General features: G+C 39.3%; 1 protein-coding gene across 2 annotated transcripts in view; it reads left to right on the forward strand.

The window, feature by feature from the left end:
• Nucleotides 1–14,888, forward strand: part of LOC139769378 (uncharacterized) — a 54,369-nt gene extending 39,481 nt beyond the window's left edge. For both annotated transcript variants that reach the window (XM_071700377.1, XM_071700376.1), the window contains 4 exons: nucleotides 6,126–6,415; nucleotides 9,092–9,312; nucleotides 9,583–9,747; nucleotides 10,094–14,888. In XM_071700377.1, the coding sequence (XP_071556478.1) occupies nucleotides 6,126–6,415; nucleotides 9,092–9,312; nucleotides 9,583–9,747; nucleotides 10,094–10,340 (923 nt within the window). In that variant the 3' untranslated portion in view covers nucleotides 10,341–14,888. The remainder of the gene's footprint in view (nucleotides 1–6,125; nucleotides 6,416–9,091; nucleotides 9,313–9,582; nucleotides 9,748–10,093) is intronic.
• Nucleotides 14,889–17,198: the final 2,310 nt, after the last annotated feature.

Raw genomic sequence — 17,198 nt, forward strand, 5'->3', positions numbered from 1 at the left:
AGAAGAAATATCGAGGATAAAAAATAATTACTTTTTTAAGTAAAAGTTAGTAATTTTTTTTTATGAGTCCAAAATAAGACCCTGAACAGTCTATGAAAGTTAAATTTTTATCTGCAGATTTTTATCTCCTCTGTAGATTCCCCGTAGAGAACGATTGAAAGCAGTTAACTCGACGTATCGTTTCTGCTGTTTGTTTAACTGTTCAAACAACATCTGCTCGAACGAGTAGAATTTGTTTAATCGGAGAATACAGACATGCATCTATATAATATATTGTTCAATTTTCAAATTCAATTTTCTAGGCATATCGATATATCGGGTGTTTGGTAATAGCATCTCTCGTGAACAAATAGAGCAAGTTAAACTGAATAAAAAAGTCCTTTACTATTTTACGATTTTTACAATAATTAAAGAAAATTCAATTAATAAAAAGATCTTCGAATAAGCGTACATGATTTAACGGATATTACTTGACGCTATATATTAGAGCTCGACAAGAAATGCACTTCTCGGCTGATTTTTAACTGGCTCCGCCTGTATTCTAGTGTCCCTAGAATACAGAGGCTGCGTTTCGCTATTCACTCGCAGTATTGGCAGCACTGTAAATCCGTTCCAATATACGCGGCAGTAAGCTGTCAAAGCGTTTTCGTGTTCATGTGACGTCATAGATTTTGTCGTCACTTCCTACTTTTATTACTGCGGCTCGCGAGGTGAGGCATTCGCAGTAAGAATATGGCGGCTATGGCGGCACCTTTGGAAGAATTGATCCTTGTGAACCTGGAAGGCAACAACGAGAAATATACAGTAATCGTTAGTCACGAAGATGCGGAAAAAGTCCGAAAAGGTTACTAAATTAATATAATTAATATAATAATAAATAATTTCGATATTTTCATAAATCTGAAAACTGATTTTTTTTATATATTTAGAATAGGTGCTCCTATCGTCGTGTCACGCCGTGTCTAAGATAGGTTGAAATAGGTTATATTTCTTTCTTATACATAACAACAGTCGTAGTACAGCGGATATCGTTCCGTTAATGCAGCGTTATATGCGGTAAAAGCAACAGAAGTAATTACGGAACGATCTTGCAGCTGTGCTCAATGATGTCACATCGTCAGTACTTATAGTGAATACAGAAACGCAGCCAGAGTCTGGCAAACTATAGGCTAAAGCCCTTCAAAATGGCCGTGTTCAAAATGGTGTGTAGTAGGGATTAGTGCATAAGTGTATACCATGTACTACTGTGTTAGTGTACACGTGTACACTCGCGCTCATTAATGCCTGAACACCGAAAATTGGATGCGTTTCGGTGTCCAATTTTCGGTGTTCAGGCATTAATGAGCGCGACTGTATATCAATGTGATGTGTGTATATCAAATGTCTTTGTGTGTCTATATATGATCTCTTTATACTGTGATTGGTCACACCATTTTGAAGGGCTGCAAACTCGAACCAATAAAAATAAGTCGAATGGTCAAACTCTATATTCTTCTAGGAACTTTAATTCCGCCTAGCTAGCGCCCCTTACTTCCCTCGTCTTTGTGCCACTCGAGGCTCAGGCGCGTATAATTTGTAAACAATAGCTTTCCATGTCACCCATGAGGTACTATTGTTGACATGTGTGTGGTTTTATATATATATATTTTTTTTTAATGTAATATTCTTAGTAGCCTAATCCACTGATGACTGAAACGACCCTTTAACTAATTGAACAGAAGCAGAATTCAATAATTATTGAGATAAAGAAAAGTCAGATCGACTTTCGGAATGTTTTTCAAGCGAAAGCGGGGACACTGATCTGCATATTGCACGTAGCAAGCTGCATAAGAGCCGGCAACCGCGCGGCAAAAACGCCTCGTGTCAACAGGCTCTAAGGCCGCGGAAGAGTCCCGATTGCCTAAAGAGCGCTCCTATAAACAGGTGTAGGACTCATACACTGAATGACATAAATCCCATGATTTATGTCACTTCGGTGTTTAAGTCTGTGAGCTGTCAATATAAGTCGTCTCAGCTCGGGTGCAACAATAGACTAAATGAATTTTATATACTTTTCCAAACTCAGTAAACCTAAATACTTTTTCTTTGTATTTGAATTTACGCTGGCTGAAAGAAAATGCGTCAACAGATACATTTGTTTTTCAATTTTGTCATCTACTTTTGGGTATCATACAGCGAAACTTATAAAGCAGTGGATTAAGGAGTTCCGTCGTTACAAAAAAATGCAGCCATTTTTATGAAATTTTAATATGTTGTTCTGGAATGCAAAATAGAATTATGTGAATTTTTGGGGAATTTTTCACCGTCCCGTTTTGAAAAAAATCTACTCCAAAAATTGTACTTTTTAACATACGTTCTTATGGGAAATGACATATTGCACACCTTCAGAATGAAATAAGTGCAAGAAAAAATGCAAATGATAAGGAAAAAAAAATATGCACATGTAACTTAATAATTTACAAATAAATGAGTGAAAGAAAGGGGAAGGTTACCGCACATTTCGTAGAAAAATTAATTATTAAAGCATAAATTGCTTGATTTTTCGTCTGCTAGACTGCCACGGTCGTGAACGACGTGAACAGCAGCACGCACTATACACGCGGCGACCAATCAGAGCAATCCCCTTCACTCCCACTACTTCAAACGCTAATGCGCTGTTGCCAGAACTCCCGCGTCTCACTACTCCCCCCGATGAAGCAACCGAACCTCCTTAAAGGTGGAAGCACATAAAATTGCAGGAGCCATGAGCAGAATGCAGAAGCCATATGCGCATGCGCTATGGTGTCTGCATTCTGCCTATGGCTTCTAAATTTTCAATCTACATAAAAATACATAATGCATAGTTTACGTAGATTGGAAATTCAGAAGCCATGGGCAGAATGCAGACACCATAGCGCATGCGCATATGGCTTCTGCATTCTGCCCATGGCTCCTGCAATTTTATGTGCTTCCACCTTTAGGCTCCTGGGCTCTTTCCGACATCTTGTAAGATCGTGACGTCAGAGGCGAGAAATGGTACGCACGAATTCTCAACATTTCTCGCTTTTGATGTCACAATCTTACAAAATGCCGGAAAAAGCCCAGGAATCTTAAAGTCAGAAGAATTAACAACAAGAATTAACATTATTTTTATGATTTTTGGATGAACTTCCGAAAACCTTGGTACTTTGCTCGTGTGCAGATAGAGCGGACCAAACTGAGTCGAAAAGTCATGTATCATTTTGCAATTTTTGCAATAGTTTATGAGTTATTAATGATTAAAAATTGCCGTGTTAGCCCGGCTCACCGCCAAATGCAAGCGCGTGGCGAGATGCGGCCGCCCCGCGATCGGCGCGTGGACAGTTTATTACAAGCGGCGATGGCTACGCACGGGCGGCCGCATCTCGCGTACCGCTGAACCCCCGTCCTGAGCGATGATAGTTTCTCGCCTTTTTTAAATAAAAATGAAATATTCTAACAGCATAGAAAAATTTTTTGTGCGTATGTATGTACCGAGCAATTAAAGGTTAGTGTGTGCCTCCAACGACCTAGGGTGTCTACCTCATTAGTTTTAAGCGGGTGATTTAGCATTTTACGTGTTTTTAATGTTTTTTCTGGATATATAAAGAGGGTTCTTTCGTAAATAGATTTCTGTGCAACAATGGCAACGGCATGTCTGAACGAGGAGCACCGCACTCACTACTCTGTGTTAACTGTGAACTATGAAAATGGGTTGTCCTAATTTTTTTTAAATTATTTTCCTACTTTTTTCATAGAATATTGATTTTAATTATAATAATAAACAAGAAATAATCATTAAAAAAAACATTCAACTTTTTTGAGCCGGGGTTCTCTTCGTGTATTTTTTTTAAGTATTATTATTGAACTACAAATTTTGTAGTTCAATAATAATACTTAACTACAAAATCCTGGAATACTTTTTTTGTAGCCACACATTTAAGAGATATGCCCTTATTTGTAAAAACTCGTATTTTACAGTTTTCTCTTGACATTTAAACACTTAAAAAAAAATTTCGGCCTATGTAAGTATAGAAATCGCTTTTTAAAATCTTAAATATGTTTCAAGAATTTTTATAGATTTTTTGTAACACAGAAACACTTTCAAAACTCTCAAAGACTTAAACGACCTACGGTGTCTGGGTCGTTGCTCAAAAAACACGGTGTCTATGAAGGGTTAATCCATTTATATTAAACATACACTTTATGTTGATTTGTGTACGATGGCGTTAATGTGCACTGAGTGCGCACTGGTGCGTCCAACCGAATGGGCTATAATAATCCTGCAGTCTCTGTGAGTTGAGTATTTGCATCAACTTTCGACACTGCGCAGCGCGCCGCGCGCCGTCAGGGCACTCCTCTCTCGAATTTTATATATATATATATATATTAAAGACCCCTCCAATCTTTTATACCTGCCTGGTTCATAGTCATATGAAACTTTGAAAGACCCAGAGAGAGAGAGGGGGGGAGGGGGAGAGGGAGAGAGAAAGCTAATTTTGACCTGCGCCGAATATTTTGACCGAATAATAGATCATAACTTAGGTTTCGTAATTTTCCGAATTTTTTATGCAGATTTAGGGTCACTTCGATCAAACTCCGATTAACTTAATCGTTGATTAGGCCATTGGAAATGACCTATTGCATTTGCTCATTAAGCAGATTGACAAATGCGATTGGTCATTTCCAATAGACTAATCGACGATTAAGTTAATCGGAGTTTAATCGAAGTGGTCCTAAAGGATAAATTCTTTAAAGCATGTACTTTCATAAAATGCAAAAAAGAAAAATTGATTTTTTTAAATCGATTTTCAAAATGATAATCCCCCCTTAAGATATTTTTACATTTGTTTGGAGATCTTAAGATACTTTTACTTTTATGGCAAATTTTTCAAAATGTTTTGATTGATTACAAAATAAAAAAAGTTCTCAAATCTCCAAAACTTATCTGTTTTGCGTCTAATTAAGGAGGTTCGGTTGCTTCATCGGGGGGAGTAGTGGGACGCGGGGGTTCTGGCAACAGCGTACTAGCTTTTGAAGTAGTGGGAGTGAAGGGGATTGCTCTGATTGGTTGCCGCGTGTATAGTGTGTGCTGCTGTTCACGTCGTTCACGACCGTGGCAGTCTAGCAGACGAAAAATTAAGCAATTTATGCTTTAATAATTAATTTTTTTACGAAATGTGCGGTAACCTTCCCCTTTCTTTCACTCATTTATTTGTAAATTATTAAGTTACATGTGCATATTTTTTTTCCTTATCCTTTGCATTTTTTCTTGCACTTATTTCATTCTGAAGGTGTGCAATATGTCATTTTCCATAAGAACCTATGTTAAAAAGAACAATTTTTGGAGTAGATTTTTTTCAAAACGGAACGGTGAAAAATTCCCAAAAAATTCACATAATTCTATTTTGCATTCCAGAACAACATATTAAAATTTCATGAAACTGGCTGCATTTTTTTGTAGCGACGGAACCTCCTTAATACGCTTGTAAAAAGAACCGCCAACTTCACTCTGCGAATGGAATGCTGCGTCTATGTCGAAGTACGAAGGTAGATTGGGCCAAACTGAAAAGAAAAGTTAAAAATTACTGGACACCCTGTATCTGTCATTATAGAACTTTTCATGAGATGTCAAAGCGTATGACATTTCTGCGAATGGAATGCACATTTCAAAGTGGCTTTTGGTCAATTGGGGTATTACGGAAACTTTTCAGCAAGCGACACAAGTCGACCCAAACGTTCTATCTTTCTTTTTTTGGCAATGAGTAACAAAGACTAAACGGCACTTGCGTCGACTTATGTCGCTTGTTGGAAAACTCCCACTAACAGCAGCTACTTCGATATGTCACGCATTCCACCATTTTCTGTAGTGTCGCCATTTGGATAGAACTCTGTCGTCCTTTATGCGCGTAAGTGGAGAGGGAAAACGGTGGAGAAGGAAAACTTGTCTTATTTGCCCAATTTGCCAATACATAGCCTATTGCCAGACATATCCTATTCCATCGATTTACCTACAATAACTGCAGTCACTACAGATTTATACTTTGAAGAGTACGTTTCGTCGCGTCTATGTCTTGATTTTATTTTTAAAAATTTTACGACATATTACACGGTTGTGTTTTTTGCAGTGCCCTGTTACAATCGACGCCGCGCTGCGAGAAGATCGCCTTCCGATGACGACGTAGGAAATATTTCGTCAGAAGCAGAAAATACATCGCCGCGAGCTTCACCGTACGCGAATCGCGTCAATCGACGTGTTTCCGTTCGAAATGCATCAGGGCGAAAAACTCGAGGTAACCTGCCGAGGGAAGCCGTGACGATTTTAAAAGAATGGCTTCGAGAGCATAAATTCAACGCCTATCCAAGCGAAGTCGAAAAGGAGGCACTATGCACGCAGACGGGCCTGTCACTCCTTCAAGTAAGTGTTCTTTTTACATCCCCTTGCCTCGCTAATAAATTGTTAATAAAGATACATTGACACATTGACATATGATCAATTTATCGAGATCATGTATACTTCTCGATTGCGTTTGCAATTAATAATTTTTAATACTTTGTGGCATGAAGCGTGTATCAATTCTGAATATCTTATGGCCTCGTGGCGTGACAAGCATCATCAATTTTTAGTACATCATGGCGTGGTACACAGTATACATACGCGCTAAACTTTTCATTCGAGCCATTCAATATTTCTGATATGTGCTTTGGGGAACGAGTGTAGTTGTCGATCGTAGATGATAGAGAAAAGTTTATTGTTAAATGAGTAGAGTATCAGTTCCAAAAAATACCATGCGACTCTCTGCGGGTTGTGATGGTGTGACTCTTAGGGCCAGTTTCACCAACGTCGATTAACTGTAACCTTCGATTAAACTCACTCTTCATCTCTTTCTAACTGTCCCCCTTAGAAAGAGACGAAGAGTGAGTTTAATCGAAGGTTACAGTTAATCGGAGATGGTGAAACCGGCCCTTACTTCTCCTTTTTTCCCACTCTCAGGCAATGAAAAGGAAGAAGCGGCCGGAAAAGGATTGGGAAAAATTAACAATGTCTGATTTACGCAGGAAACTTTTAATGGACCCAAATGGTCACATCGGCCGGGTTACTTCTGTATTAAATTTCTCTCGCATGTGTTACAAAACAAATTTTTACATGAAAATGTTATTTACTTGTTACTTTTTTTATTCCTACGCCATAAGTCTAAAAGATACTTTGTGTTATATGTATATCGAAGTAAAGTTAAAAAAAATAAAGTTTTAATTTTACTTCGATATGACACACAAAGTATTTTACATAATCATACATAACACTTTCTTACTAAGAAGACAAATTTATAAAAAAGTATACTGAATAAATTTATATCTGATATGTAAAGAATATTAAAACTATTGTTTAAAACAATTTCACTACCTTTTATAATAGTAAAAATGGAACATATTTTCGTCGATTAAAAGTTACCTGCGTTAATTATTTACTGGTGAAGCAAAGTCATTTTTTTTATCATGCCTGATTTAGACAATTCTTGATTAATCTGTATTGATTTATATTTATATGTTAACTATGAAAAAAATTATAGTTTACTATTTTTTATTTTACAGATTTATTTGTTATAATAATGATACTTATACGTATACAAGGTGTTTCCTAAGTAAGTACAAAAAATTGAAGGGGATATTCCGTGACTTATTTTAGGAAGAAAAGATTTTATAAACATATGCCCTAAATTGCTCCGTTTTCTTGACACCTCTGGCATGGATTACTTCTTGTGGGGACATATCAATAAGAACCTCGTTTACGAGACACCGATATGCGACACGTAACGAACGATCCGATGGAGCCAACTTGGAGCACTGAGCGGTCCCGAGAGCGCTCCAAACCGCCGAGCGAGAACGCGATGTCGGGGTACCCGTTTCCGACTAAACCATACCGATTCACCCCAGCGCTCGTGACCACCGTCTAGCCCCGCCGCAACCGAACGTCACCCCGCGCGGGGTGTATTATAATATAATCCCGCGAATTTCACCGTAAAACAGATTCTGCCGTGAGCCAGCATCCGATCCGTCCGATCAGTCCGCTGCTCTCGCACGCCGAAATCCCCGAATCGAATCACGAGGTAGAGAGACGGCTCTCTGGTGTCCGTCGAATGACGTATCTCGAAAACCGACTCGATCCCCCGACCTGTCGTCTTTCTCGCCGTATCGTCGCGAACCCGTGCAGAGCTTCGCTCTACGCTCGGCGAGGGTCTCGGGCCACCCGGTACCTGCCACTTCCTTCTCGTCCGATTTTCGCGAACCAGGGTAGAGCTTTGCTCTCTACGCTCACGAGGTAGAGAGACGTTCTCTGGCTCCGTCGAACGACGTATCACGAAAACCGACTCGATCCCGAGCTGCTATCTTTTTTGCCGCCGCGAACCAGTGTAGAGCTTCGTTCTCTACGCCCGCTGAAAGTCTCAGCCGTCCGATACCGCTTCCGTCTCGCCGTACCGCCGCGAATCAGGGTAGAGCTTCATTCTCTACGCTCGCTTAGGGTCTCAGTCACCGATACCGCGTTTTTACCACGCCATACACCGAGTACGCTGCGCAATTCAAACGGTGGTTGCAAACCGCGCACATCCCGCGCCGGTCGTCGCCGTATCGCAGCACAGCATTGTAGGGGCCCGCGCTTCCACAATTGACGCCGCTCATCGCCCGCGCTTCGCGCGACGACTTACGCGTTTACGCACGCGACACTGTATTATACCGCCGCAAAATCAATGTAATTCTCCGTGACGCAATAAATCGTTAACTATTGTTATTCAGAAAACCGAGTCTTGTTTCTTCCTCCGCACCTCCTCCGAACCCTGACCTGCCGCGAGCTAGAATCCGCGCTTCGGAAACTAGATTGTTTTAAATGCGTTATTAATGGTTCCCCGAGAACGTTAAGGCGTCTTATGAGATGCCTGGAAAATGTCTTGAAATTTTTCAGACGTTTTATAAAGGTGTCAGAAGAACATCTTTTTTAAACATGCATACTGCCTGGATTCAAACTGACTTTCCAGTGATCAATATCATCGTCCAGTCTGCATCAGTTTGTTAACATTACTGATATTGAATTTTGCAGGTGTGTAACTGGTTCATAAACGCCAGGCGACGCATTCTACCTCGAATGCTGGAAGATGCCGGTGAAAATCCTAATCTATATACAATATCGCGTCGTACTCGTCGCAGCTCCGGCGGTCGCATTCGGCATGGTCGCCGAACACCTCTCGAACCGCTCAAGGGTGACACATCTCCGCATGGATCGGCGGAATATAACCGCATGTTGGACGAATCTGCATATCGGTAAATATTTCTTTCTACATGTATTTTGTCTATTTCGTTATTCTCACGAGAATTAAGAACGAAAAATACCACTGACTCAACGATGCCGACTGATTTATACAAAAACTCGAAAGAGAATGTTGCTTAGCAGCTTATCACCTAATTCGCTATTTCGCTATTATGCTAACAATGGCAAAGTTTCCTTTTTTTTTTTTTAATTAAAAAATAAGAGGGAGGGTAGATTAAGTGCGTGAAAATACTAGATGTATCATTCAAGATTTGCGTACGCAGAAGTGAGGACAGTCCGAACGATTACGAGAGCAGTCTGAACGACTACCACAGCGAGGAGGAACATCCTTCGATACGGTGGCCCAACGTAATCGTTCGTCCTTATGCCGAGGCTCAAGTCGAGCAATTAGACGGCGACGCTATTACCCATCCGTATGATCGGCGAAGGCAAGTTGCAATTGTTGCAAGACCATCTGCTAACCGCCTTCTAACGATCTTAAACTTTCGACACACTTGACACACTCTTATCACGCTGTCACGATCGTCAGTTTTTCTTCGACGTAAAATAAATAAATAATTAAAGTAGCAGGCAATCTCAAAAGGAAAATAAGGAGAGAGAATCATGTATACGAAAGTCGAGCGTTTCGAATACATGCGTTCTTTTGGTGGCACTGAGAATTCTCGCTGATTCTCACGGCGCACCCAACACCGCATCCTGGCGCTGTGGAAAAAGACACAGACGTCAGATTTTAAGAATAATGGATTAAAGACGATGTTTTTTTTTTATGTATAGGCCCAGCTCTGCAGAACCTGCTGCGTACTGGAGCGCTCCCCGCGAACATCTGTCGCAAATTGAGCAGATAATCGCGTATCGCGGTCTATCCCAGGAGAGTTTAAAGAACGCTTACGCTCATCAGTGCAACGGTGACACCTTTAAGATGTTAGTCGAACTTGCTGTGGATATGCCGTATGCGACCTCGACATCTTCGTCACCTCCGTCTTCTGTTACGTCGGTATCTTCAAGCCTGGGAGATCTTTAAATTAAGAAGATCTCTATCGGTATTTATTGTTATCGTTGATAATCGGAATGCAACGATGATGATATATCAGACTAATAAAAAAAAGAAACAAAGATTTCTCTCAAAAAACTAGAAATTACTACACTTTTTAGAAGTATTCATGTAAATCGCTAAACAATCGCCATTATCATTGTCATCTTATTTTGCTGTTAAAACTAACAAATTATTATACTTTTTAGAAACTGTCACATTCGTACAAATCGCTAAACAATTGTCGTTATCATATACATATATCACTGCTGCTATTAAATCACAGAATAACACCGATTATAGAACGATTAAGAATTTATCTGAGTAAATATAATAATTTCTAATTTTTTTAAAGAGAAAATTTTTGTCTCACTATTTTCTTCTTTTTTTAGCAAAAAGAAATAAAAAAAATACTTTAAGACTCCTCCTTACTCCTGGGTACTCGCTGCGGTCATGTTATAGCGAATCCGCTATTAGTTCGTCAGAGGTGAGAAATGACACGCTGAGAATTCTTGCATGCCATTTCCAAATAAAAAAGATATTAGATGAAAAAAAACAGATTGCTTTAACACACTTGTAAAATGTTCCGGAAACTATCTTTTTCCTTGTTGACAGTTAATAAACAGCCGTAAAATGAATGTAATACGAAGCCGAGTCATGCGCCTGCGCATAAGTCTGCATGACTTGGCTGTATCACATTTTACAGCTGTTTATTAACTGTCAAGGGAAAAGAATAGTTTTCGGAACATTTTATAAGTATGTTAAAGCGATCTGAAGTGTTTTTTTATCCAATTATCTTTTTATTTGAAAATGACATGCAAGAATTCTCAGTGTGTCATTTCTCGTCTCTGACGGCACGATGTAACATGACCGCAAATACTCAGTACACCTATTCTGTAATTCTTAACGACAGTGTCGTTAATGTGATCGTTGCGTAGGTGTACTATATGGAAAAAAAGCTGTCGTTAGAATTACTGAATAGGACTACAGGGCCACGATTCTGTAACTCGTTATGCAGTCGTGATGTGCTCATAACGACAGTTGCGCAGGTATGCTATATGATAAAAGAGCTGCGCAATTGTCTTTATGAGCACATAACGACGCATAACGAATTACAGAATCGCACTGCAGGAGTCTTAAGCCCGTATCAGACTATCGACTGCAAAGGTCGACCCCGACTGCCTACTACGAGTCGTACTTCGTGTAGCGCAGTCGTCACACAAATAGATAGAGGGTCGTTGTGTGCGTAAGTGGAGAGGGAAAAACGCGGCTTAAATCTACCATTTCTGGGTAGGACTGCGGACTCTTAGTAAATCAAACACAATGAAGTGCCGACTGATTGAATAGGCAGCATTTGCAGTCGGTAGTCTGATACAGGTTGGGGATTCTTCAGCCGTCTGTATTATAAAATTATAATTTTTGTATCTCTAGTCTTTCGTCGCATTAATTTAACAGAATTGAAAATATTTCTTTAAGATTGCAATACATTCATCAATGATCCCCGGAAACTCCGATTTCATATGGAAAACGTATGAACTGTGCAGCTTTTATATGAAGTACATGGTATGATGAGTTGACAGAGCGTGTCTACAACTTGAGACACCATACTAAGATAAAAGTACAAGTAAGAAAATCTGTAATTCCGTAACTATTTCTCGTTTTCCATATGAAATCGGAGTTTCCTGGGATTATTAATGTATGACCGCTGTTACACGGCGCCGTTAATCGGGTTTAATAACATCGGTAGTTCTTAGACTAGCCAATCACACTCATTCTTCAGAAGAAGGGAATAGCTGTGATTTGCCAGCCTAAGAACTACCGATGTTATTAAACCCGACGTGTAACAGCGGTCTATGTAATCGTAGAGAAGCATTTTCAATTCTGTCAAACTAATGCGACGAAAGACTAGAAGTACGAAAATGATAATTTTATCGATAATACAGACGGCTGAGGAGTGCCCATCTCGTTACTCGAGTATCGTCGCTTAATTTCCACACGGAGAAGAATTTCTGTAAGAGAAGAATTTCGACTTTTGAAATTCTCGTAAAGTATAATGTTCGCAGCAATTTTCTTTAACGAAACAGTAACGAGCAAGAATGCTTATAAATGTCGATGAGGCGCGATTGTACCATTATTTTACATAATTTTGGTATTCGCATGACATTTTACAGTTTTAGTTCAGATTATCTTGACCTATTTTGTTCACGTCGTTCTTGAATTCATTATGTTTCAGAAACGTTTAAATGTAGCATTGAGAATGTTTTTTTATTGCCCTCGCGAATCGCATTTATTTTTAATAAACGCGTGCGAAAGACATGTATCAGGATAATGCATTTTCGTACAAATTACGCTCTCGAGATCACTGAAACTTCTCGTCTCATTATTTTAAGCACATCAAGAAAAGAAAAGCAATTAAATTGAAATTACAGGAAATAACTTTACATAGTGTAAATAATGAAATAGAAATAATGTAGATGTTTGCAAACGATACGCATTCTCTTCGAAATGGAAGAAAAGCGTACGAACCAAAGACTATTGTTATTATTTTTTTAGTACTAATTACTAATAATTAAATTGTGTTACTCGATAGACAATTTCTTAAGCAGTATAACGTAGCAATTTTTGTTTGTAAATGTTGTGAGAGAGAGAGGGGGGGGAGAGAGAAAGACGATTATGCGATAAATCCGCTTAGAGAAACAACGTATATTATTGTCGTTACAAATGTGTAATGTGCGTACACGTGTGTATTCGTGCGCAAATTACTATGTCAATTGCGATATTCCGCTGCATTACGAGAGTCACATTATGATCGTGAAGTGATCACAGTGTGGCGGATAACGAGCACGTGTTCATGGACAAAGTTGTTAAATGTACAACTGAAGTTTATTTTAATACGACATAATCTTGTTATCATAGTGAGGAATCAAATATTTCATATCTGTCTCGATCCTCCTACACATTAATCAATTTCGTCGCGTCGATTTTAATTCGGAATAAATCACGAATTAAAATTCTGCCGAGCTCTACTTGACATTAAACTGATAATTGTATTGTTGGCCTTTTACATATCCTCGATGATTAGTCCCCGAAAAACCCAGGAAATCGATCTTGGAATGAATAACACAATGCAATATTTATTCATACGTCTTCCTGAAGATTAAGTCCAAAATCGACTTTGATCTTACAATCTTGATATCCGTAACAAATTCCCCAATTAGGTTGGAGATTTCCTCTTAGCGAAAATATTGTATCACGATTTCCAAGAATCGATTCTGATCTTGATGCATGTAACCCTAACAAAATCGAAGATTTTCTCTTAGGGGCAATTTCACCAACCACGGTTAGCTTAACCGACGGTTAAAGTTAGCAGGATTGACCAATAGAAATGAATCCACCCTGCTTTCTATTGGTCAATCCTGCTAACTTTAACCGTCGGTTAAGCTAACTGACGTTGGTGAAATTGGCCCTTAGTCAAAATATCACGAACGCGCCACGAACGGTTCGGTTATATTTGTCATTTTAATTCCAAGTAGAGACTTCAAAGTACCACTGCCATTTGTATCACGAGTAAAGTGTCTTGAACTTTTCAGCTTTTTAAAACGCTGTTATTGACTATCTTATATCGGGATGTCAGATAATAATACCCGGTAGAGCGGATTAAACTGAAAAGTCCTGTACCGTTTTGCTATTATAACAATAAATTAATGAGTTATTAATTAATAAAGTCAAGTCTTAAGAAGATTCTGCGAGGCAAAATTCGTATTCACAAGTAAAAAATTGTACCATTTGGCGATTATTGAAATGGTATGTCTTGTTTCGAGTTTGGCGCCTTCCACGAATATCTTAATGCTGTACCTTATTTTGGATTGTCTTTAAAAAAGTTGGTAATGCATTTGTAACTGCATCAATAGAACTCGAGGTCTTCGTATTTCGGGACAAGAGACGTTTCAATGGTCCATATCTTTGCTCTTGATATGATAAGATTTCGCATGGAGTTTTGAAAATACTTAGATGAAGTAGCATCCATCTTGATCAAAAACCTGTAGAAAGAGATAAGATGATAGAGTAGGATATAAACCGACTATATGAAGCTTATGTCCTTCTTGAAAAGGTTCTGCGAAAAATACGTATTCATAAGTAAAAAAAAACTCATTGTCATAATTGCAAAAAGGCACTTTCCTATTTAGTTTAACCCACTCTACCTAGCCTCTGTTACAATTATTATCAGACACCTTGTATATTGAACGTTTGCAGGATTTATTTGTAGGAGAGATCTGACGAGCGCATTCTACTCTGACTGCGTTCCAAAATTTACTGCCAGTGCTCAAAATCTATAGCGTATGTAAGTTATGTGTAACATTCATTGCCATACGCTGGCAATGAATTTTGAAACACATTCTCTATTATACAAAACTTATTTGTACAAAACTAAAAACGTGCCTTTTACTCGAGACGTCCTAAATCAAGAGGGACGTCTTTTAGTTTATAGTTGAGCGGAATGTTTGCTGTAAGCGACGATAAAGCAAATTGAGTTATAAATATGTGTTTTTTTTTTCACGTATCTTCGATAGTTGAATGGGAAAAACGTGCACTCGCGATATCATACTTATAGCGTTTTTCTTTGGCAGAACTGGTGCGCACTCAGTGCACATTAAAGCCGTCGTACACACAAATCAACGTAAAGTATATGTTTAATATAAACGGGTTAAGTCACGAAATCCTCAATATTCTTTATTGTACTATTTGGTAAAATATGTATTGGGTATTTTATCAGAGTCGAAATATTTGCATTTTACTTTAAATATTAGAGATTAAATCAGTATACAACGGCTTTAATGTGCACTGAGTGCGCACTAATTCTGCCAATGAAAAACGCTATTACTTGGGTGGGGGGGAGGGGGAGACAATTTCATGTTCTTGCGATAATCTTCCGGAATCTTCGCAGATCGGAATTGCGCGCCGAAGTCTTCGCACATTTGAAGGATACTTGTATTTGTCGTAGACATGGCATTCACATGTGAGTGCAGAAAACGCGCGATCGCGCTGTCGCGAAACTCTTCGGTCGACGTGAACTCGAGGAGTTCGCTTCACCGTTCCGCCCGCTTCCGACAATCGATTGGGATTAATGTGCTCGCAGGAAGGTGAAAAATACCTCTTTTGCGTTTGATTATTAATCTACGATACGAGTCACGGAAGTTACATGAACGCTCGTGGAGAGTTCAGTTGTGAATTCGCATGTTTTTTCACGTATGTTCGATGATGTGTGAGTTGGATGAGAAAAATCGCGATCGCGATATTTACGGCTGAGACTTTTTTTTTAATTAATTGAAGAAGATTCAGAAAAAAATACTCGACTCGCTCTCCTCGAGGATCGGTATCGTGTTTACAAGAGATGAAGAAATTTTTTTTCACATTCCCGATGATTTTCTGGAGATTTTGCGGATCGGGGTCGCGCGCCTAACTCTTCGCACAAGGATACCTTGTATTCCTCTTGCCATTCTGCATGACGAAAGGATTCCTGATTGAAAGGGATCGCGCCGTATATCTTATCGTGCATCTCGGCAAGATTTAGCAATATGGGACTGGGGCTGGACTTGCAGTTGTGAGGCCACACGAGAGAAAAATCAACAAAGTATATATAATCGACCTCAGTACAAAAAAAATCGCTGTTAGTCCAGGATCCTTTTGTCGTGCGGACATATTGCGATACATATCTTTGCCACGAGCGTTTGATTAGCGGCGTATGTTACTCTATTGTACAAAACTTATTGATCTAAAAACGTGCCTACGCGAACCTGTTAGGGTGACACGAACGTGAAACGGTGTTTTCTAAAGATTTAGAAGTTAACTTGGAGATTTCGCTCTCCGCGCCAATAAGCATATCGCTATACTTTTGGACAATAACTAAACACGTACACGTCGAACTATCATAGCCGATTTGTGAGAGAGTACATCGATTTTAAGTTTGGTTTATACGTACATGCACACGTGCATGCATTACATATGAAGAATGAAATATACAAGTGCCATAAAATGCTTGTTATAATTTAAACCCTAGCATGTATGGAATATTGTTTGGGGTTGGAGTTGTGGTGGAGTGTGATGTAAGGTTGCATGGTTGTTGAATGCGTTCTTCCTCCAAAAATATCATTCGCGACTCTCTGTGAGATAGAGACTCTCATCTTGACTCTTGGTGGGAGCGTCGATCGGCATTTGCCGTAGGAGTTTAGGGTTTAAATGAGTATTTTTGTGCGAAATTGTTTATAAATTTTATGTTAGTCGGCACCGCCAGATGCTCGCGAGAGAGCGCGTTTGCCCGCGCGCGGCTGATTCTGGTCTTGATAGGGGTACACGTGGCTACTACAATTGATTTATAGTTAATCGCGTATTTAACGTCATCATTCTCTTTACAAATCTTTAAGTATTAGACTGCCAAGTCGTAAATCGTTTGACCAAAGCCGATTCCTAAATCTCTTCTCGTCTAACGTTGGCGTGGGAAGGACCTGGACATCACTGGACACTGGAAGACCTCTCGATTCAAGGATGTATTAATTACAGTCGATATTTAAGGGGTGATCCCAACGGCGAGAAGGTAGCGCTTTCGTCATTGTTAACGGTAATCTTTATTATAAAATCTTATCATAAGATCTAACCGTAACTACCTTTCCCTCTTTAACCCCCTTTTTTCTCCTTTTTACAGCGACGCTTATATACCGCTATCTTCGTAGATGCCCCCTCGATTTTCCCCTTTTTCATTCCCCGGCCGGCTGGTTCTTTCATTTTACGTAACGCCTGTCTTCCTTTTCCGCTTGTGTCTCTTCGTTCTCGTGCTCCCAATATCACTTCGTG

The sequence above is a fragment of the Temnothorax nylanderi genome, unplaced genomic scaffold (genome assembly GCF_030848795.1).
Source record: "Temnothorax nylanderi isolate EJ_2023f unplaced genomic scaffold, tnyl_v1.0 TNYL_tig0022_pilon, whole genome shotgun sequence".
Taxonomy (NCBI): Eukaryota; Metazoa; Arthropoda; class Insecta; order Hymenoptera; family Formicidae; genus Temnothorax; species Temnothorax nylanderi.